The sequence below is a fragment of the Mauremys mutica genome, chromosome 16 (genome assembly GCF_020497125.1).
Source record: "Mauremys mutica isolate MM-2020 ecotype Southern chromosome 16, ASM2049712v1, whole genome shotgun sequence".
Classification (NCBI taxonomy): Eukaryota; Metazoa; Chordata; order Testudines; family Geoemydidae; genus Mauremys; species Mauremys mutica.
In genome coordinates, this window is record NC_059087.1 from 6938938 (window position 1) to 6963544 (window position 24607).

Genomic DNA, 24607 nt, shown 5'->3' on the forward strand with positions numbered 1-24607 from the left:
GCCCCCTCCCGACTCCTGGCCGCCCCGCCCCCGTCTGGCAACGCCCCTTAAAGGAGCCGGGGCCTGCGCAGGGGCAGCTGGTGGCGGGGCGGGAAGCCCTGGACCAGGACTGGCACCTGTCTGAGGGAGGCCAGGCAGATTCTCCAAGCCGGGGAGGCAGCCACCCCAGCGCCCCTACCCGTGCTCCCTGGCAGTGCACCCCAGCCCCTCTCTTCCCCCAGTCCCAAACTCCCTGCACCCCACCAACCACCCTTACACCCCACCTTCCTCGGCCCTGCATCCCCCCTGAACTTCAACCCCACCCCTGCAATGCATGCACCCCACACACTCTTCCCCGTGCTCCCCCAAACCTCCCCCTGCACTGGTAAAGCCTGCCCTTAATTCCTGCACTGTAATCCACCCAAACCAACCCTTTCCCCTGCAGGCCTTGGTGCCCCTCCCTGCTACCATACAGCTACAATCCCCTAAACACCCATCCACAGATCTACACTGTAATCCCTCTGGCACCTTCTCGCATCCCCTCCAATAACTAGACCAGAATCACCCAGCACCTCCAAAGAACACCCACCGCCCACACATGCAGGCAGTGCTCCTACTCATTAGAGGATGGTCACATTTGGGCAGGGCCACCCTGAGGATTCAGGGGGCCTGGGGCAAAGCAATTTCAGGGGGCCCCTTCCATAAGAAAAAGTTGCAATACTATATTCTCGTGGGGGCCCCTGCAGGGCCCGGGGCAAATTGCCCCACCTTCTCCCCCCCCCCCCCTTGGGCAGCCCTGCATTTGGGAACCGCCATCAAGGATCAGGGTTCCATTGTCCTAGCTGCTGTACAGACAAACAAAAGAGAACGCTTGGGGGCAGGAACTTGCAATCTACAGGTCAGACAGGATGATGCAGGGTAGTACCCTGCTCCCACTGAACACCCCAAAGAACCGGGAGGCTGAGGAAACTCCTTCACTGGAGGTTTTTGAAAGAAGGCAGGATAGCCATCTGTCTTGGATGACTAGACATAACAAATCCTGCATCATGGCAAGGGGTTAGACTAGATGAGCCTTGTGGTCCCTTCTAGCCCAATGGTTCTATGATGCTAAGGCCTGTACTGCCATCCTTCAAACAACTCACTGCAATTCCTCTGGCACATCCTCCAAATACACTACAATGGCCCCTGCCACACCAACTCCCCACATACCAACACTACAATAACCTCACTACACCCTGCATGGCTTTGTTGCAATACAGCACATAGTTTCAAACCAAAAGGCAGCATTTTCGCTTCCCCTCCATATGTACAGAGTGGGGCCAGGAGAATTTTCTCCACTGACCTTTCTCTCCCTAGCTACACACGGCTGAAAGGCAGTTACATTATGGCTTAATAGCAAAGTGACAACTGGGTTATTTATAATGAAGATGGGAGACAGATGCGTCTCTTCCAAACACACACAGCGAATCGAGAAGTTTCTGTCTCAGCTGTGACTAACACCCTGCTGCTGCAACAACCCCTCCCCCTGCACTCCTATCCCATTAGCAATCACGCAATGCCACCCCAGAGCTGCCTGCAGCCTTGAAATGTTCTAGCTCAGTGGTTCTCAAGCAGGGGTACACAAAGGTCTTCCAGAGGGCACATCAACTCATCTAGATATTTGCTTAGTTTTACAACAGGCTACATAGAATCATAGAACATCAGAGTTGGAAGAGATGTCAGGAGGTCATCTAGTCCAGTGGTTTTCAAACTTTTTTTTCTGGCGATCCAGTTGAAGAAAATTGTTGATACCCGCAACCCAACAGAGCTGGGGATGAGCAGTTTGGGATGTGGGAGGGGGCTCTGGGCTGGGGTGCAGGCTCTGGGGTGGGGCTGGGGATGAGGAGTTTGGGGTGCAGGAAGGGACTCAGTTTGGGGGGGCTCAGGGCTGGGGCATCGGCTTACCTCTGGTGGCTCCCGGTCAGCGTCACAGCTGGGGTGCAGAGGCAGGCTTCTGTCCTGGCACCGCGGATTGCGCTGCACCCCAGAAGTGGCCAGCAGCATGTCTAGCTCCTAGGTGGAGGCACATAAGCAGCTCCACATGGCTCTCGCCCACAGGCACTGCCTCCCCATCACCTACTGGCCGGAAACCAGCCAATGGGAGTGCAGAGCCAGTGCTTGGGGCAGTGTGCGGAGCCCCATGGCCCCCTGGCCTAGAAGCCAGACCCGCTGCTGGCTGCTTCTGGGGTGCAGCACGGTGTCAGAACAGGTAGGCACTAGCCTACCTTAGCTTGGCAGCACTGCTGATGGGACTTTTAACATCCCAGTTGGCGGTGCTGCCCAACCCTGGGTGCTGAGCAGGGTGACCCAGTGCCTTACATGCTGCGACCCAGTACTGGGTTGCAACCCAAACTTTGAAAATCACTGATCTAGTCCAATTCCCTGCTCAAAGCAGGACCAACCCTAGAAAGCACAAGCAAAGTCAGTACAAACTAAAATTTCATAGATAATGACTCTATACTGCTCTACATACTATATACTGAAATGTAAGTACAATATTTATATTCCAATAATTTTATATTATATGCTAAAAATGAGAAAGTAAGCAATTTTTCAGTAACAGTGACACTTTTGTATTTTTAAGTCTGGTTTTTGTAAGCAAGTGGTTAAGTGAGGTGAAACTGGGGGTATGCAAGATAAATCAAACTCCTAAAAGCGTATCTCTGGGAAGGTTGAGAACCACTGCTCTAGCTAGTCCTGTAGGGCTCTGGCTGCCTGTGATTGCCCTTCCTCCTATAGTCCATTGCAAACGGAAGAGAACTGCTCTCTACTCCTCCTAGTGGACACCAATTAAAAAACCAAATCAAGTTTAAACTGTGCCTTTTCTTTGGAGTCTGGACAGTATCATTGATTAGACTGGGGAATTATTTTTTTATTTTATAGAACAGTTTACAGTGGGTGGAAAAAGCTAGACAAAAAAAGCGCAGACCAAAGTCCCTGGCCCAAAGTGTATAGGGAACTGGGGATGATAAGTACCTCACATAAGGTGAAAAGGCTCTGGCCCTTAAGGTGAAAACTGTCACAGGATGACTAAAACTGGCACCCATTAAATTTCTTACTACACTTTCCTGGGAGAAGTGGCGGACACCTCAGTGACTAGGACAGTTAAAAGTGGACTGCACAAGACACAAGAAAAATGTGCAAGAGGAGAAAGAAAAATCCAGCACAGGTCATGGGATGGTAGTCTACCTGAGACAATAAGTCTTTTCTAGGATTCTGCTGCCAATTATTTCTGGGCCCATGTTAAAAACACAAAATATAAGCAACCAAAGTTGGGGAAAGGCCCACTAGCCCCACACCACCAGTTAGCTGTCCAAAATGTAATCTTGTTTGGACACTGTCAGGCTAAAAATCACCTGGGTTATTTCTTTTGACCTATTTTTACCTGGACAGTTAATACCTTTCTCTATTAAAAGGTAATACTTTAACAGTCCAGGTTGAATAAAATAAACAAGTATAAATGGTGAACAGCAAATGGGACTTTAATCTAGACCGGTCAATTATACTTTGATTCTCATGTTCATACCTGTATTTACATATATCCATAGTCAACCATACAACACATACCGAATTAGAGCACAGTCCTAACAACAGTCATTCATGTAGGACACCCACTACAATTCCCCCCACACACACACACATTATGCACTTTGTCTTAACTTCCCCTCTCCTAGTTTTAGTCTCTACAGGCAGCACTATAAACTTCTGGCAGCACAGCTATGTCAGTGAGGGGGTGTGAGAAGGTACAATTTGCAACCACCAGAACTGTGTCAACAAAAGTCCATAGTGTAAACAGTTATACTGGCAAAACTGCATTATTACTGGTATAGCTTATTTTGCTCAAAGGGACTTCTCTCTCTCACTTCACGCCTTTCACTCCATCCTTTATGACTGGAATAGTTTTCTTTCTTGTACAACAAGCATAAATTCTCTTCATGAAAATCCCCCTTTTACACACACCTTCTGTGAAGCCTGAGATAATGCACTAAAAATGTGAGCACTGTATTAAAATAAAACCCCCATCAGCACAACTTTGTGAGTGAAGTGCTATCAGGCCATTCAATGTGTAAATATGCTTGATCTATATAGTCTAATTTAGAATGCAAGATCTTTGGGGCAGTGACCATGTTTTCAAAAAAGTGACCATGTTTTCAAAATTAAAAAACGGCATTTTTACAGCAACTTTTTAGGGTAATGAAATATACTTTTTAAAGTGTTTTTTTGTATGTGCTGACTTTACTATTGCCAGTTCCTGACTCAGGGACACAGGTATATTTCTGAGTACAGGACTTTTTCCAGCAAGTGTCTGAATAAATTTGTCATATAACAATGAACAATTGACATTAATATTCACTTCAAGAAAAAACATAATTTTTCAACTTTTCCATTCACTCCAAAACAGTGTTTATCACACTGAACACTTGTTTTACTAGACTGAGTGTTCCCAGTAAACACAGACCAAATGATACTTGGTACAGCAATACATCTTGAACATTTTGTAGTTCTAACAAATTATTAATGAAATGAAAATTGGAACATTTCAAGTGTCCTGAAAAAACTGGGAAATATGGGCATTTAGGGTAGAAGCCACATCTGTCTGTACACTGCAGAGCACACTGATGGGGAGCAAGATATCATACAGTGGAATTTTACTAATCTGCAGTCACTTCACAGAAGTTGCACTAACGGTTTCCCCACTTCTCAGGAAAATTCAACAAGACATCACTACAGTGATTTGTGTGCATTACAAGTTTTTTTGCTTCTTTTACAAAATATACTACAGCGTATGACCCTGTGAAGTATCAAAGCAATACTCAGCACTTTAAATAATCAGAGTACATTGTGGGATCCAGTAATCTTGCTCTTTTATTGGATTTATTTACTCACTATTTTAATTCCATGAGACCACTCATTCATCCATGCAACTTAGCAAGGTCGTACTGAAGCAGTATTACGACACTGTTGTTCAGTAAGAAACAGGAAGATTGCAATATTTGTTTTACGTATTATAGAATTAGACACCACTGAATGCACAATTTTTAAAAAATCTATTTAAAAATTGAAATTTATTTTAAGTTAGAAACAAACTGAACTTCTTAGATTTAAATTTCTTAATCAAAAATTATTCACGCAATGTTCATGTTGTGATTTTTAAATTTTATTTTTTAAATGAAACCATTGTACATTGTACAAACCATAGCTACTGATGGAATAAATAAGTGAAAAATTATACTGCTGTACAACACACACAAAAATCATAAGATGGAAAACGATTAGGTATGGGAGAAAAAAACAGAATTCTTTACATCTTCTAACAGACCCTTAGATATAAAGAACATTCCAAAACATGACAATGTTTATGTATGAAGATAGCCACCCAAAACCAATATTTTATACTGCCTTGCTGATTTGTTGTTTTGTAAGTGCCAGCACTTTTTGGAATGTTTAACAACTACTTTCCCAAGCATAAAAATTCCAAGGAATAGTTCTGCTATAAAACGTTTGGCTGCGTAAATCGCTTATTTGGAAGGCCTTCTCATGTGTTCCACAACCTAAGCTAATTTACTTTTTTGCTTCTAGTTTCTTTTGTTTTTGTAACTGAAGCTCCAACATTCAGCATGTAGCAAGGAAGCACTTCTTGATATTTGCACTATTTCTAAAACATTAGCTGTATGAGAACTTTCAGTTACCTCGAAGTAAATTACAACTACCCTTCTGCTTCATGTCTCAATGCTTTCAATACACTCTTTTACAGTGAGTTCATAAAACAAATTTCTGGTAGAGATGGGTGCAAGCCAAAACATTGAATCTACATGCGGTTCTAAACCTCAAGTAGATTTGGATCCTATGTTCTGGTCTGGTCACATCTGTACTTTCTGGCATTAAAATGTGTTTAATCACATCCACTGGCCCATTAATGTTATCAGGCACTTCAAAGAAAGACTAATAACAGTCTTATACATTATTTTGGATTTCTTCATACCAGGTAATGTCAAGGTCTCTCTTCTTAGAGAATGACACTAACAGGTTTAAGGAACCCAAACCTATCTGCTTTTTCAATTGTCTGTTGTCACTAGAATCTGTGGTTAAAAGAAGTTCTGAATGTATTTTGTATAAGCTGTAAATAAAAAGTTACTATTTTAGAAATAAAGCCACTAGCAATAGCTGGTTTGTTTTCCAAGCCACAGTACAATGGACACAGTTCTGAGCAGAAGCCACAGGAGGAAAAGAAGGAATTTTATAGTTAAACCTGTTGGTGTCAGTAATGCCAATAAACATTTCTATCTAATGAAAAATTTGAGGTATTTTAGTGCTATTTATATTTTTCTTCCCAAAGTACAGGAATCAGCTTTGAAATCAAAAAGCTTATCTACCGCTTCGGAAACCTGTAGAAAAATCAAAATTAAAAACATTTTGGGATGCATCTGAAGATGGTGATCAGTAAACATGACTACTTGTCAAAGGTGGCATCAGATTCATGTAGTTTTAGCATTCAAAATTAAAATGCTAGTGAATCGGTGTTTTAAAAAGTCTGATTTTTTTTAATTTGCCCATTTTATATATCAAATAGAATTTTTCTCACAAAATATCAATTAAATCTGAGTGTAATATACATACAAACTGATAGCCATTGACCAGTTTTCAACATTTTTAAGCATACACACAATTCAAGAGAGAAATTACTCTACCATTCCAATATGTTTATTGTGCAAATATAACTTTTGGCTCCTCGGTTCCTTATTTTCAGAAAGTTAATGGACTTCATGATCTGACCAGAGAACCCAAAAACTTATTAGGGAGCACACTGGTTTCATGAATGATTTGCAACCAAATTTTATTTAGTTGAGATCCAAAAAGGTTTATTTCAACAAAAAAGGAAAAGTTCCCAAACTGAGCATAGCAAGTCACTTTGGAGTTTAATCCAACAGACATTTTACGGAAGGTCAGCATTGGCTCCTCACTCCTCTCCTACTCCCAATTGTTCTTCATAATTAAGGTGGTAATTGCAAATGCAATGTAGTAGTCAACGCTCAAGCCATTTTCACCATTGGAGAATTCAGAAATAAGCAAGTTTACAAAGAGCTAATTATGAAAATGTGTGGACAGGAAGATTTATCATTTTAAAAAATATTTACAGTTCTCAGATTACACACACTGCACAATTTTTGGAGATGTGGGATCTGGTTTTAAATTACAAGACCCATCCATCTCCCTCTGAGAGTGAATGAAGATTAAGGCCCAATCTAGCAACATTTGAACAACACCTCATGTGAATATTCCTTAGTCACACAAGTAGTTACCACGGACATGACTTGGTTTTGAAGAGGCTTGGCACCTCCCTGGAAGTAATAAGCCCACTGCAATATCAGGCCCTTAAAGGCCTGATCCATGTAGATACTCTGCATCTCTAAATGCCATTGACTTGAAGGGAGTGACACGTGCTCACAGCCTCTCAAACAAGCCTAGCATAAGCACGCATCAACATAATTGAAAAGAAAGGATAATTTCTACCAGTAGAGATTATGGAAATAAGACTTATTTACAAAGACTAGCTGAAAGTTTAAAAAAATCCCAAATACAGTATAGCCTGGAATATATCAGTAAACATCTTATTAAAGAACAGTACAATGAAATCCAGTTCAGTGAAAACCTGATATCAGAATAAATCATTTGTTGCACATCAATCCCTTTGATCCTATCTTTATAGTGGAACTTTTTAATAAAACAATTACTGTACCCAGTACAGAGATCTGGACCTATTACTTAATCTACTTTACTTCTATTAAATTTATTCAGATCTGGAATATAAATGGTAAATAAATCATATTAACTTCCGATGAAGTTAAGAATAGTTTAAAAGACCAGATTTACAGTTTGCGAATGCTGGGCATTCAATAAAAGGTCTCCACTGTAGTTGCAGAAAAATAAAATGACGCTTGTCTCCTTGGACTCCAAGTGTGAAAATGGCTTCCAGATCAATTTTATCTCTATTTGTTAAGTTTTAAGCACCAGGGATTTAAAATAAAAAACAAAACAAAAAAAAAACAGAAAAACTTACTACATGGCATTATACAAACATAGGCCACTTTGCAAAGGAGACAGCTGCAAAACAACTTTAAAAATTAGCACTGTTTTCAGAACACAAGGCACAAAACGAAAGCAGACATCACGCCAGAACAATGAACTTCACATGAAAGCTAATACCTGACCTGTACCATCCTTAAATATCTTACATTGTTAAATAGAGAAATGGAAAAAAACAAAACAAAACAAAAAATAAAAAACAGCAGCAACATAATTGTAATTTTGACTTTAGAAACAGTGCGTAGACCCCTCCTGAGTTGTTTACTCCAACCATTTCAGAGACAGTAACTTAAAAGTTCTCAATGTTTGTTTCACAGGAAAAAGTTTTCAGTGTCTGAGAAGTTAAACCTTTGCTAGGTTTTCTTGGATTTTTGCTTGGTAACTTGAAAAGTTAGGAGTTCTGTCCTCATCCAAGAGAAGATGCTTAAGTAAAGTTGTTCTATGATTAAGCCCACTGATGTACCTTACATAAAAACTGATCAGGAAAATCTATAGTCTAAATCTCTTCAACATTTTGTTGGGAAGCCTCTACTTTCATCTTTTTAGAAGGTGGCACTCCTTCAGAGTCCTTAACAGGAAAGAGAGAAAATTCATGTTATCATTGGACTGAATCTTAGATGCTGTAGACATCAGAGTAAAATAAAAAAAAGTGAGTACTCTCATGTTACTTGGGGGAAACAAAATATCCTAGGATGTGAATGACATAACCGAATAAACACACTTCCTGAAATCACCTTTCTAAACATCACGTTGCTTGGTCTTGTTGCTACCTAGTCAGAAAGGGCAAAATCCTGATTCCAGGCATGAAGCTACTGTATACACTCTAAAGCAACAGCAGTAACATGTGATTAGACTGTGACTTACCTCAGCTCCATACTCAGCCACAACAAAAACCAAAGACCCAGAAGTTACTCCTTCTAGTAGCAGCAGCAATTTCTGCAGGACAGGGTGTGTGAGGTTGGGAGTGGGCACATGTGTACTCAGATGTAAAACCACCACCAAGTCTCTGAGAGGACCCGTAGTGCAGATTTAGGTGGGATAATTCCCAAGCCACAACCCCTCTCCCAGCCATGGCTCTGCACACATACACATACCTCAAACCAAAATCTGACCCACTGAGTTTATTAGCATTACAATTTTGCCAGCTCTATTAGCTGTTCTGCTTTATAAAGACAATATATTTATTTCCAAATGGAAATTAAAGGGATACATTTTGGGCACAGCCTACTGGATTGTAAGTAAATAAAAATATTCTTATTTGGATTGTAACATTTCCTTACATATCAGACTTGGGCTGGTGCAGAGGAGCCTGAAAGTGAAACTGATCAGTCTTCTTACTGTTAAAGGTGAATGAAATTGAAACAAAAAAGGCCAAATGAATGGTGAAAGCTCATCAGATATTTAAAATTATTTGTTAATAGTCCAGGGGGGAGGGATAGCTCAGTGGTTTGAGCATTGGCCTGCTAAACCCAGGGTTGCGAGCTCAATCCTTGAGGGTGCCATTTAGGTATCTGGGGCAAAAATCTGTCTGGGGATTGGTCCTGCTTTAAGCAGGGGGCTGAACTAGATGACCTCCTGAGGTCCCTTCCAACCCTGATATTCTATGATTCAAGGTGATCTTAGTAACACAGCTAAGAAAATAAACGTAAGCATGATTGGTCTCCTGACAGTTTTTCTTAAACTTTTTTTTAATATTGATATTTAATTTGGAAAAGACATTTGTAAAAGTAGCTTTTTTGTACTTAATTAAAATTACCTGAGAGTTTTTAGATGCCTCTGTAGTTATATCATTTTCTCCAGAGGATTGAATTTCTGCTTTCTCTGAACTATTCATGGAATTTTCCATTGAAGACTGTGAATTCTGTTCATCAGAAGTATCTGAAAGAGTAAAAATTTGTTTTGAACATGAAGAATAAACTTTCAATACAAGCTTTTACTCTCTAATGCTAATGTACATATAATACCTTTCATTCAAATATAGCCAGTTGTGAATGCATTCACACGATAACATCTGAATTATCAGCGGGGACTGAACCCATAATCTTCAGCACCCAAACCACAGGCTTCTGCCACTTTAGCTAAACTAAAGAATTCTTTTAGTAGTAAGGGCTGAAGTAGCTTGGACCAGCCACTAGAGGCAGTCATGACCCACACTTGTATTACACAAAGATTTCAATGTGCTTGACACACATGAATAAAGTTTCAAAATAAGTAGATGAAGTATATAAATAATATGGAAATTATTACAACCAGTAGTGAAATGCAGCTACCTGTGGGATGGAGGGTTGGAGACAGGAAGTAAAAGAATAACTTATCCAACAAACTTGGGTGGGAGGCCACGGCGGCTAGATAGGGAGAACTTAATTACCAAACTGGAATTTAACCCCCAGGACACTTAAAACCTATTCCTACAAAAAGTGGCACGTAATTATTCTAACACAGTATCTAGAAATCTAGCTTCATCAATAAGGTTATACGTTTTTCAAGTCTATTGGATGTTTGTGGGAAATCTCCTCTAGATGTTCAAGTTTGTAATGGTTCCTACCTGGTTCCAACTTTCATTGCTGCTCACTCTAATAAGCAGCTTTTGAATAGATTCCTTTCTTCCACTCTCTATACCAATCACTTCTATATTCTAATTCATATTTTTTAAATTCTCAAATCCCCCAAGAAAAAGAGGGTAAGATTTAAAAGTTCTTTACTGGTTACTGAACTTCTGAAATTTTGCACATAAAGTTACCGAAAGGCAAGCCTTCTCCAGAAAATCTTTTATTGACTGTGGTCTGAAGAGTGATATTTCTCAAAATGACTCAGTCAGATGCAAGATGTTTGTTTTTGGGGTTTTGTGGGGGGGGTTTCTCTAAATTGCCATAGAATTGTTTGTGTGGCTATAAGAAAACACTAAGTCTTCAGTACTTCCAGATTAAAAGCAGTTCTGAGCAGGGGCTTTATTTCCTTTTGTACTACAGCACAATTTTCTGATACTGTTAAACTACAGTTCACTTCTCTCTACATTAGAAGACCTAACCGTGTTTTAACCTTGTGTGCATCAGCACACAAGCAGGCTATTGTGGTATACACAGGTCCTTGACATGATTGATTTTACAGAGCAGATGAGACCTACATTTGGCCCATCTCGAATTCATGCATGTGAAGACTCGCTATAGTCTAAGTGCCTGATCCTGGTGATCCTTAGGTGAAAGGATCCATGTCCTAATACTAGGGCCCTACCAAATTCACGGTCCATTTTGGTTAATTTCACGGTCATCGGATTTTAAAAATAATAAATTTCATGATTTCAGATATTTAAATCTGAAAATTCATAATATTGTAACTGTAGGGGTCCTGACCCAAAATGGGATTGGGAGGTCGCAGTATTGCCCCCTTTACTTCTGCGCTCTTGCTTGCAGCAGCACTGCCTTGAGAGCTTGGCTCCCAGTCAGCAGCCGCCACTCCTCAACCACCCACTCTAAAGGCAGCGCTGCTGCAAGCAACAGCACAGAAGTAAGGATAGGATGGCACGGCATGGCCTGGTCACTCTTAGTTCTGTGCTGCTGCCTTCAGAGCTGGAGTCTTGGCCAGCAACCGCCACTCTCTGGCTGCCCAGCTCTGAAGGCAGCAGCACCTGAGTAAGGGTGGCATAGTTTGGTATTGCCACCCTTACTTCGGCACTGCCACTGGTGGGGCACTGACTTCAGAGCTGGGGACCTGGCCAGCAGCCGCTGCTCTCTGGCCACCCAGCTCTGAAGGCAGCACAGAAGTAAGGGTGGCAATACCGCAACCCCCCTGCAACCCCTTTTTGGGTTAGGACCCCCAGTTTGAGAAACGTTAGTCTCCCCTGTGAAATCTGTATAGTATAGGATAAATTACATAAAGGACCAGATTTCACAGTCTGTGATGCGTTTTTCACACCCGTGAATTTGGTAGGGCCCTACCTATTACCTGTCCTCAGAGTCATTCAGACCTGCCAATAATTAGTGTACATAGGAAAGCATTCTAAAATATTTGTTCATTATAAAAATGTTGATTTTAAGCACTTAGGGCCAATTCTTCCCCTAAGCTTCCCCAATGACTTCAAAATAGTCACACAAGATGTACAGCAGGATTTGGGTCCTTAATTTGTTACCTGCTATTTAAATTCAGCTTGGCAATGTCACAATCAAAGCTATTCGATCAAACAGCATCATTCTCCGATGGATGATGGGTTATTTGGATTTAGAATCCCTAATTAAACACAGTATCCAACCAGCAAAAGGCCAGATTAGTATGTATTTTGCCCTAGCTTCTCCCTCTCATTTCACAGTAATAGCCCTGGAATCAACCCAAAGAAAAATTTTCCTTGAACCTAAATTTAGTCATGGGAGCATGTACATTATGTAATCAGCTGAATTCACCCATGAACAAGTTAAAGGCAAGTTTACCATCTAGCAGTAAATCCATACAGTTCTCAGTGAACAGTCAGTTGAGAATACTATTTTATAAAATTTGGCTTTCCTGTGTCTACTTTGGTAGTGATTTAGCTGCCAAATTGCCCTGCATCTAACAGTTACATTCTAGTCACTGAAGGTATTTAGCATGATATACATGGTTGTAATATTACTGAGATAACTGATCTACATTTAAATTGGATATTGGATCTACTGAGTTAAGAACTGAATCAGTAGTAAGAGATTTACCAAGGACAATTTAAATGCTTTGTTATGGCAGGAATTTTGCAACCAGATTATTAGAATGCTGTTAAGAGTATATTGTATCTATTATAATAAGGAGGAGAAAATGGTTTCTTTCAAAACATCACAATATAAGATTTTGCATAAATACACAACAAATGTTTCAGTTACTAAAATTTTACAGGGCACCAAAGAAATATAGCATTAACAAAGTAAGATTTAAAACAGTTTCACCAACATCGTGTTTGGCTGTTTTTCTGCACAGCAAATAAAATAAATTATGTACTTTTTAGAAAACTGGGCATACAAATTCAGAGTTAGCTTTAAAAGAAATGTAGCAAAGCGAATTAAAAAAAGTAAAGTTAAAATAAAAATGTATACATAAAAGTTACAAAATATCAGTATTTGTTAGTTCCATTTTCATTTAGAGCCCAATCATGTTAGGTGAAGCGCATCCTCAACTTCCACTGGCTGAGCACCTGACAGGATCAAGGCTTTAATAAATGTCTAAATGGTGACCTACAAAGGATTTTTTAAGATTGGGGTTTATGCCTATTTTTTGCTTCTTGGTATGGATTAAAGCGAAAAGGTTTATTTATTTTAAGGTTTCTCCCCTCCTTTGTTTGTTTTTTACCTTAAGAATATCTGGGATGTCAAGTCTGACCTTCCCTGCTTTCACTGGAGCATCAATGAGCAATATAAGGGAGTTATTGTGAGTTCTCAAGAAAGCCCAAGGATGCTGAATACTGAAGCAACTTCTTCCTTTAAAATGTTAATTTTCAGTTACTGACATTAGATAAATTTTACATAATAAAAAAGTTTTAAAGTCAATAATCTCTTCCCCTCTCAGCAGATCAATTTTCACCTGTTTAGCTCTTATGATGTAACCATTTCACTAGTTCACAGTCCTCTAACCTAGGCAGGACCTGAATTTCTAAGGTATAAAACTAAGCAGAAAAATATTTTCCACTCTGTTTTGGATCCATGAGACATCTAGATGCAATAAAGATTTCAGACCTGGACCAGCTACCACTGAAGTCAGTGGAACTCTCATGGAAGAAATTAATTTTGTAATTTAGTTTAAACCTGTTCTTGCTCCCTGTGAAGTCAATAGGAATTTTAAATACATAAATAAAATACTTACATACCGAGGACTTTGCTCTTATTTACACAGCAATGAAGTTTAGAAGACTTAAGCCAACTAGACATGATTATGGAGAAGTTAAATAGCTAATAACACGTGGACTGTGGCAACTCATCATTTTTGATTTGTGAGTTGTTTTATGAGCTGTATTTGTTGTTTTGGAAGAATGGATGGTTGTGTTTTATATCACATGCCAGTCACTCTGTTCCACTTTTATTATTTGAGTTTCTTTCTTATCAAGAATGTTGAACTTAAGTATTCGTTTAAACTAGTGCTTCCTATTAGAAAAGCTGCAGGCACAAGATATATCTATATGTATTACCTTCTGAACCAGGTTGCTCCTTTGCATCTGATTGAGTTTCATCAGACTTTACTTCAGTGCCATCTGCTTGTGTTGCTGAGTTCTGCTCAGGTGCTGGACTTGAGTTGCTACTGTTCTCCTGTTTTATTGGAGAAGCGTCAGCTATTGAACTCTGGTTGCTATTGTCATCTGGAAAAAAAATCTACCTTGATGAAAAGTGAATGAAACAGAACATTTTGGCTCTTCTTGAAGTTATATATTTTTATGCATCATTGCATAGTTAATATTGGATGTGATCCTGCATGACTTGCCATCCCAGTGACTTCAGTGGGAATTTTGAGTAAGCTGAGGACTGTTCAGGTTCACAGGTAAGTAGGACTCTTTACACTTAAGTCCCCTTCACTCAACAGACATTCTCTGATGCCCTATTTTGTACACAGTGCTGCTTAACTATAGTGTATATTTCTTCAAATATGGTGACCGACGGCTCTAAACAATAATAGCACAAAATTATTGGATTTATATACATCTCTTATCGGAAGCCAGAATTCTATATTTTATCGGTTCATCCATCAGGAGCATCAGTACCCAACTAGACTATTAATACTTACCCTGCAGACTTATATTCTCCTTCATGCCCCTCCCTCTACTCAAAACAACAGGTCGACCTTCCAGAGCATCCTGAAGGTCTACAAACCTGGGCCACCTCAAGTCAAAGGGAGAAGCAAATCCTAATATCAGGAGCCCCTCAGCAGGAATGCACTACCAGCACCCAGTTCCTGGGGAAACCAGGGGCTACCTGCTTGAGTGCCTCATCTAATATCATCTGTGGGGGTATCATGCAAGGAAAGCAGCACTCCCAAACCACTTTATAGGTACAAACCAACAGCTGAATTGCAACCAGAAACTGACAGCCAACCAGTACAGATCATGTAACATAATCCCCATAAATCAACCTGCTAATCAAGCACACAGTATCCTTCTGTAACAGGTAAAGTTTTCATGGGGCCTTCAGGTGTATTCCCATAGAGAACACTTATTTTTGTTATTTGTTTTGATGTGGGGCCTAAAGGCCCAAACTGAGATCAGGTCCCAACTCAGACAGTTACCACACAAAATTGAGGACAGTCCCTGTCTCAAAGAGCTTACAATCTAAATAGACAAGATGGAAAAAAGGCAAGGAAAAAGTATTATCCCCATTTTACAAATGGAGAAAGGAGAGACAAAGATTAAATGACTTGTCCAAGACAAAGTCACACTAGAAGTCTGTGTAGATGGGTGACAAAGGTGCAAATTGCTGAAGCTAAAATTCTGCATCTTCCAAAGGTCAAACCTTTCTACTCAAACTCAGGTGGAGAAGTGGCTTTGGCCACTGCTGCCACCTAGACATCCATAAATTAAGGAATTTCAACATGGCTGAGCCGTACAGATGCCGTTTTGATAGAAACCATGGTAACACACAACAATTCACCTTGCTTTTCTTAATCTGTCAGCATTTAATCTGGGAACTGAACATTTCATTTTCTGGTTTGGTTTATTTTATCAAGGAAAAGTCTTCCCAGTGGCAAATACTACAGGAGAGTAGTGTTTTTTTTCTTGGTACTGAAAGAATAATTTTGCCCCAATTCTTAACTTGCACTGGTGTAAATCAGGAGTAACTCCATTAAAGTCAATAGGGTTAAACAAGTGTAAACAAGTGAGAGAAGCAGGCGATCCGAAAATAAAGATTCTCCATTCTTCATAACATTAGCTCAATGTGCTTATTTCATCATACCAATATAACACAAAGGAACTTTCATTTTCCAGGATGATTCTTAGCAAAAGTTCTCATGAATTTAAAAATCTTGCTGAAGATTCAATTACTTGTCAAGAAAGTCTCCTGTGTTATTTTTGTCTGACAAAACTCAAAATTAGGAATTCTGTTTTATATGGTATTGTACACAACATTCAAGCTATCCAATAGCCCAGTCTCATAGCCACTTCCTTAATGCTTTGCATTTCTATAGCCGTCCATCCAAAACTCTCCAAAATGCCTTAAAATCCTAAATTAGGCATCACAGCACTCCTCCCAACAATTTATTACAATACTCAGAGTACAATCATAGCTGAAGTTGCAAAAGAGATTCCATTGTAGATCTCTGGTTTTATATTCTGATGACTTCATGAAATATTTACTTTGGGGATGAAGTTGTGTGTTTAGTCTCTCCCCACAATTTCTTTTAAGCAAAATTCTTTCAGCTCCTTCGGAGTTTCGGGGAGGAAAAACAGGTGTGTATATAAATGAGCATGTTTCTTCCCTACATAGGTTATTAAAAATTACTAACATTTCACACTATCTATTAAGACATACTTCAATGGACAGTCTCTGCTTTGCTAAATTTGAAAAAGCAGTTTCAAGATAAATTTTATCATATTTTAAATGCAAAACAGGGTATTTTATTAAGCAGTTACCTGTGCACTTCAAGGACAGACACACTGTGAAGACATATGCAGCTAGTCTGAGCTAGCAAATACATACAGAAGAACTCACTAGCTTTCCACTGCCAAAGCAAGCCGTGTCTGTAAGCTGCACAAGGCTACTACTTCACTGAGATAAGCAAAACAGCACCTTGGAAACTGGGCTTATTTTTCTTTTGTCCTTTTCACATTTTATTTCAGCGTCTTAGCTCCCCTCACAGCAGACACAGGGATTTTCTTTTACATGCAGCCTGAGTGAAAACTGCATTTACCACCATCAACATTAATGACTTACACCACACACTGATCTAGTGACATGCACCACTTTTTCTTTATTCTCACTTGGCCAAATTCTGCCCTCATGTACACATCAGCAACTCCTGTTGATTCCAATAGGAATCTTATCCATTGGTTACTTCCTTTATAACAATGCACGGAGTAGCTTGGGCTGGCCGTGTCCCACTCACCATGCATGTCCATCATCCCTGGAGAAGAGCTATTCTCTGGAGTGGTCACTTCAGAGCCACATTTTTCATCTTTGCCTTTTTTCTTATTTTTGTTTTTCTGAAAAACAAAAACACCCCCCAAAAATTAAAGTCACCAAATAGTTAGCCAGGAAACCAACATCCATGTGTTAGTATAAAACACTCTCTTTCAGCTCAGTGCATTAGTCCTGTAAGCATATCATGCTTATAATTTTCATGTGGGAAATAAGGCCAAGTCAAGAATGACCAAGAACACTGATGAGACAGTCACCATAAGAATCTCTGAGAAACACTTACACAGTTTATTCTTTATGACCCACGGAAGGGGAAAAAAAAAAAAAAGAGCAACCATTATCAGAAGTTTACTGATGTTTATAAACATTATTATTATTATTTGTATACTGTAGTGCTTAGGAGTCCTAGTCACAGATCAGGAGACCTTTGCTTTTCATCTTCAAAACCACTGCACAACATAACAGCACCCCTGTGAGGTAGCTCATTATTATCGCCCAATTTTGCAGCTGGAGAAATTGAGGCAGAATGCTCCAGTGACTTATCCAAGGTAAAATGAAGGAGCTGCATAAGAATCAGGATCAGAACTGGGGAGTTGCTGGTTGCCAGCTCTGTGGACAGACCAAAATACCACACCTCTCTCTTTATAACAGAAATGTTACCATAGCTTACTGCAGTGCTATAACCAATAGCACAGGCCCTAGCAGTTTTGCACCTTTCCCAAGTGCAGTCATACTACTCTGTAGCCGAAGCCCACCTGTACGTTATGCTTGGGGGCAGCTCTCTTTAGAGAAAGAAGTAGAAATTTACTAAAGAGAAGTATTTGAACACATACTTTGTTCCCCCTGGATGTTCGCCAGAACTCTGCTGGCCTTCAGCACACAATGAAAAACTCATTTTATTTTCAACCTACCATCTGTTTTGCCTAGGGCTAAGACTGTGGACGACTCCTCCCCCACAGCTGGTGTATCAGGAAGCTTGAAGGTATATAATACACCAACAGGCCACTCCAATAGGTGTATAGTTTAATTTATTATGCACCATTAAGGTGTTTTTGGGTGCAATAAAATAAAGTGTTTTTATTGCTGTTTTTCCCCATTCCCAAGAGCGACAAAGGCAACTGGAAAAGGAAAGACAAGATCAAGAGAATTCCTGCCAAAACCTAGAAGCCAAAAGCGGAGGCAACGTGATTAGAGTAAGGGCTGGGATTTGGGAATTCTTTACATGATTGTTGACTCTGCCATTCTGGAGCCTTGGGTAAATCAATTCCCTGCTTTGTACCTCGGTATCCTATTCTGGAAAATAGGGATAACAGTGATCTACCTCACAGTGAAGTGACAAACATTACTGGTAAAGCACCTTGAGATCGCTAGATGAAAGACTGGCAGGCTGCAAGTGCCAAGTATTTTAAAGAGTATGAAGTGGTTCTGGAGAGAGAATGGAGTAGGGGTTATCTCCTGGGAGGGCTGTATTATGAAGCAACAGTCTGCTCCAGGTTATCATCTAGTCACCTAGGACACAGCATCTTCACTTTTTGCATGCATTTTTGAATGTGTGCATGATGGTAATGGTGGGGAACTGAGAATTTTCACATGGAAAGGATGGCTGTTTGCCTGCCTGCCTGCCTCCCTCCCTCCCACTGACCCAGGCTGCTGAGGCTTCTCCCTTCTCCATATACAATGTAGTTTCTGCATTAAATCTAAAAGGTGGAGCAGGAGGGATTATGAGAGTAAGAGAAATCCCAGCAGCAGCAAGACAGTCCCTCATGCACACACCCCTGCTCCATGTCCTGTGTAATGGCAGGAGCTGCAAGAGTTAAAGCAACAAAAAAGATGTTTGCATCCACATGAATCCATGTCGAGAAAGGGATGCAGCATTTTCAATTAGGAGATGATGTAATTGGTCTCCTAGGAGAAAGTGCCAGCTGTGCTGCTCTTGGAATACCCAGTTCCTGCTGAGAGAGAGGAGAATGAAAAGCCAGACTCCAGGGAGGGAGCAGCTCAGTAACCAACCCATTATGATCAGGCAACACTCTCCAATGAGGGACAGAAACAAGAAGACAATCAAGTATAGTCTAAAGCTGCAGAAGAATTTCAACAAGACAGACACTGGGGCACTTTTCTCTATCCTTGGAAAAAGGTTTTTTCCCCCTATTAAAATATACATCATAAATACAAACACTTACATATACATATTTTGGAAAGTTATTGACAAATCTAACAGCTCTGGATCAAGGAGGCCACACTTCCCAGAAGCACTATGTTTCTTTTCAGAGGGAGCAAAAGGGTAGCAGCTGAGTGAACAGCTCCTAAACCATCCCACCAAAACAGCTCAGGTGGACCTAGGAGCACCATGTGCATTGATGGGGAGGAGATACTAACCATGCCCCCTAAAATGGCATACAACTTCCTTTGGGGCCACGGAGAATTGCAGGGCACACTAGTAAGACCCCATCCTACCATTCTAATGAGCACTAGGAGGGTATCTTAATCTGTTTCTGTGCATGTAGGCCAAGGGCAGATAGAGAATAATCCTTGTGCCCAAATTAAAAAACCAGATTTTGCCCTCCCTCCTTTAGGTTCTCTCAAAATGTATAGCTCTTTTCTGTTCAGGGATCTCATGTGCCACAAGGCAGAGACCCTTTCATCTTAAACAAGGCTGCAACAGCATGTGAATGTTAGAATGACCTAGTTTCAAAGGGCCTCTGTCAATTAGTCTTAGACTCAAAAATCAAGGATTATTTGCCCAATATGCCAAATTATGGTCCAAATATTCTAACTGGTTACATGTGAAAGGACTCTCAGACAAATACAGAGCCTCACTGACTGTAATGAGGATCCGCCTATGCAGAGACGATATGCTCACACAGAATATGTATACGAACTCAGTACTAATGTACTATGAAGGACATTTTTAAAAAAATGTCAGAAGTATTCTGCTGGATACAGGCTTAGATGCAGGAAAGTTTGCCTGGAAAAACCCTAGAAATTGTAACCCCCACAACTCAAATATATTTAACAAAGCATACATTATATCAGCAATCATTTTCTCTGTATAACAAGTAATCCAATTAGTGCCAACACTTATCAACGAGATAAAAAGTTTCTATGCAGAACACTTCTGTGAAAAAATAGGCATCCTAACTGACAAGAGCTTATTTCACACACAAGCTGCTCAGCTTTGAAGAAACTTTTAAATACAGGAGACTCTCTGGAAATCTTTGCAGCACATCAGCTAGTGAAGTCTTTAGCACAACTTTTTTTTATTGTGATTACATTTACATAGACATTCAAGTCAGGCATGTTAATTTAAATATCTCAACCATTCAACAGCTGAGGGAAGGTGTTGTGCAAGTCCATGAGGGAATCATGTAGCTCCGGCAATGGATGCAGCCTCCAAGTATATCAACTACATCTTCTAACTGGCCACAGTACCAAAGCGGAAAGTCACAAAGGCCTCGCTTATAGACATGTGCAGCACACTTGATCCCTCTACATCTGAAGCAATTAAGCTTTGCCGCAGATTGCTTGGAAGGTCAAAATCAGGGGGCTGGACTGTTGGATAGGCATTGGCTATGTTTGCAGCTTCTTCTTGCCATCTAGTGGTGACAAAGGTTCTTTAAAACAGTGGTTCTCAAAGCCAGTCTGCCGCTTGTTCAGGGAAAGCCACTGGCGGCCCGGGCCGGTTTGTTTACCAGCCGCGTCTGCAGGTTCGGCCGATCGCAGCTCCCACTGGCCGTGGTTTGCTGCTCCAAGCCAATGGGGGCTGCGGAAAGCAGCACGGGCCGAGGGATGTGCTGGCCGCCCTTCCCGCAGCCCCCATTGGCCTGGAGTGGCGAACCGCGGCCAGTGGGAGCTGCGATTGGCCGAACCTGCGGATGCGGCAAGTAAACAAACCCACCTGACCCACCAAAGGCTTTCCCTGAACAAGTGGCGGACCAGCTTTGAGAACCACTGCTTTAAAGCAGCGGCCTAATTAGCACAGAGCTGCGGCCCAGCTGTGTGCTAAAGGCCACCAGACCACAGGGTCCAGGTTCCCGGCTGCCTGGCCACCCAGCGCGGCAGGGGCTGGCCTCATGTTGTGGGGGTCTGAGGCTGCCAGCCAGCCCTGCAAAGGGTCCAGAATCCAGGGGCTGCCATCCGGGGTCGGCGTTGGGGCTGCCAGCTGCCACGTGGGATCAGGGTCCGGGCTCCCACCCAGCTGCCCTGACACACAGCTGGGTCCAAGGTCAGGGCTGCTGCCCGGCCCTGTACAGCAAGGTCTGAGGTCCCTGCTGCCCCGTGGCCATCCAGCCCCCGTCCAGGGCTCCACTCTGTGGAGGGGTCTCTGGATGGGAGGCGCTGGGCACAGTGCTCTGGGGATGGCGGACTGTGGTTCTCAGCCTGCGGCCCACAATAATAAATAGGTTGAGAACTGCTGCTTTAAAGGAACTGTCCAAACAGGGTGCCTTGAACTGAAAACGGCAGATTGGTGGATTGGAGACTTCTTTAAACAGGGTAGATGTAGCATGTCTTGCACCTTAAAGAGCAGATTCTGCAAGACGACTGAAGTCACGTAAAGAAACAGGTTCCGTTTAATATAACCTCAATCAGAAGACAGAGCAAGCCCTGGAAATTGGCTTTTGAGTAGTGTGAATCCAGGCTTCAGTCTTTTTTAAGAGCCACTATTTTGGACATTTTACTAGACCAGTAGTTTTCAACCTTTTTTCATTTGCAAAATTTCAAATTGAGGTGCAGACCCTTTTGAAAATCTTAGGCAGTGTGCGGACTCTTGGGGATCCGCAGACCACGTTGAAAACTACTATGGTAACAACCACCTTTCGCGGACCCTTAGACGTAGTCTGTGGTCCCCCAGGGGTCTCTGCAGACCACAGGTTTAATACCACTAAACTATTAGTTCCATCAACCTGTGACTTATTTCACACCTCTGCTATAGATTTAAAACAGTGGCAACATGGTCCAGTGGATTGGTTACCAGATTGGGATTCAGAAGATCCAAGTTATATTTCCCTGCTCTGTCACTGACTTAGTGTGAGACCTTGGGTAAATCACAATTTCTCTCTGCACAAATTTATCCACCTGTAAAATGGGAGTAATAATGCATACTTACCTTTGTAAAGAACTTTGAGATCTACGGATGAAAAGATAAGTGCTATTAATTTTTATTTTCATTATAAATGCTGTTTTATGCCATGTGTCTATCATAGCAAAAAAACAGTGTGAATTCACAGTGCACTGCACAGTAAGAACATCAATATGCTGCATGTGCAATGCTTACTTATCAGGAGAAAATAGTCATTACAATAGCAGAGAACATTCTATAATGCTTGGCTTGAGCATCTTAACCAATACAATAATACCTCACATTTCCATAGCACTTTTATACCAAAGAATTCTAAAACACTTTATAAACTACACACACACACACAATCTCTTTATAAGACACTGAAATAAAGGTGTCTCTATTGTGAGATATGGCAACTGTTTAACGATGCACAGCAAGAATACAGTATACATACTGTGCACAGTTAGCTGTACAAGTTACTTTCCTCTGATGGTTGTATGGATCTTTCAAAAAGAAAAAGGTGAGAAAATCTTTTTTTTTTGCAATTAGGAAAATATGATTGAATTGGAAAGTGGGGATGCAGAATCTATAACTAACTATTTTTAAAAACTGACTCGCTTTCAAAGTAACAGCACCTCTTTAAAAGTCACATATTGGAATGAGACTTGGGGGAAAAAGTGCTACCCTACTGAATCACCAACAATACTTTCTGCAGCAACCTCAGTTTCCCTTGGAAGTCTTCTATTTAAGTACTAAGGCCCAACCCAATATTAACTTTGAGATCTGAGGACAGACAGCACGTCCCCTTACGACCTTGACTAAATACTGCTCTGCAGTTCCAAAACTTCTAAGATATCTATCTGTAGGGTGTCCAGAAATACTTACATCATCAACTTTGGGCTCTGTTACTGGTACCCATTTGTAAATTCTGAGGGATGTGTCGCCAACTGTCACCCATTTCTTCTCCCTATAAAATTACAATGCAGGAGAAGTTAACATTAAAAACTTCATATTCACAAAGTGACCTACTATGTTGTCAAGGATTTAAATGGGCTATCATACAGTTAAGATGATCGGTTATACCATCTTTAGTACTGTAAGTATGTATATACAATTACCTGCATTTAAAAAACAACCAATTATAGCCTGCAAATAACTTCACAGTTCTAAGAGCAGTTACTGGCTTAGCTGAGTGACTGCAGTAGCACTAACGAGACCTGGGTTAGAGATATGGTTAAGCAGAATTCTAGCTCGCCAACCAAAACCACAACTACAATGGTTTCAATTGTATTTAACTTTGTATAAAGTAGAATTTTTCAGACACATGGTATTTTGGTTGCTGTATAGTTAAATTTAGTGATACTGGAAATCTAAATGCTGTCTGACCATTTAAATTTTATTTTTGGATAGAAACTTTCGGGTAGCAATTTTACTGTTCACTCAACGCCTATGTCAAATAGCTTTGAAATTAAGGCTGGCCTATTGGTAGCGATATGTGCTGCCATGCAGAAGGCTAAAATCTGATTCTTGGACCCTGGCTCCCTGGACCAGCTGGGGTTCGGAATACTGGAAGAGGGAGAGCATAGCCTACAGCACTCTACGAAGACCCCTGCCAGCCAGTCAGCCAACCATGAAGTGACACTGATGAGTTGCACAGGGAATCTGTCCGGAGGGTGCCACTGCAACATGGGGCTATGAAGACACACAGAGTGGGGAGATGACAAGGATGCCGAGAACAACTGAGAGACTGACTCCCTGAGAACAATCATTACGCAAGAACATTAAAGGAAGGTCCACAATGCCATAAAAATTTCATCTAGTCTCTCGTAATCAGTTTTCAGGTCACAGATCATCACTGCTGGTTCGCGGATTCAAAATAAAATTCTGCAAACAGATCGATTAAAAACCTAGCAAAAACACACGTCACTGATTATTGAGGAACAACTAAAATTAATTTGGTATGATTTCAAAACATTTATGACTTTTGGGTGTGGGTTATTTTTTTGTTTTTTGCTTTTTAAAAACTCCACAACACTACAGCTGGATTCCAAATCTATTATTTAATACATTGTAAAACACACGTTCTTGGCAGGATGGGAAAAGCTTTGTCACTCCTGTGCATTTGTGATAACATCTCCTCCAAGGTTTTTAAGAAAGGCTTGCAGAATCAGCAGCAGTCACATTCTAGAAGTGCCACCGAACCCTCCCATCTTTTCCCTTTTTGGCTACTGACAATGTCAACCTCGTTCTTCATCTGCCTGAAGGGATCCTCTTTCCTGCTTATAAAAGGAACTATTTATGGCACTTTGGTAACAAATTTTGGCTTTGTCTACACTGACATTTGTTTGAAATTTGTATTTAAAAACAGCAC

At 40.9% G+C, this 24607-nt stretch overlaps 1 protein-coding gene across 6 annotated transcripts in view; it reads right to left on the reverse strand.

The window, feature by feature from the left end:
- Positions 1-5154: 5154 nt before the first annotated feature.
- The window catches only part of BCL7A (BAF chromatin remodeling complex subunit BCL7A), a 32642-nt gene continuing 13189 nt past the window's right edge, over positions 5155-24607 (reverse strand). For 5 of the 6 annotated variants that reach the window (XM_044990296.1, XM_044990299.1, XM_044990298.1 and 2 more), the window contains 6 exons: positions 23122-23203; positions 22282-22302; positions 17143-17239; positions 14240-14407; positions 9860-9981; positions 5155-8671 (listed from right to left, as the gene is read on the reverse strand). In XM_044990296.1, coding sequence (XP_044846231.1) covers positions 8600-8671; positions 9860-9981; positions 14240-14407; positions 17143-17239; positions 22282-22302; positions 23122-23203 — 562 coding nt within the window. In that variant the 3' untranslated portion in view covers positions 5155-8599. The remainder of the gene's footprint in view (positions 8672-9859; positions 9982-14239; positions 14408-17142; positions 17240-22281; positions 22303-23121; positions 23204-24607) is intronic. The other variant, XM_044990297.1, reaches the window with a different exon arrangement.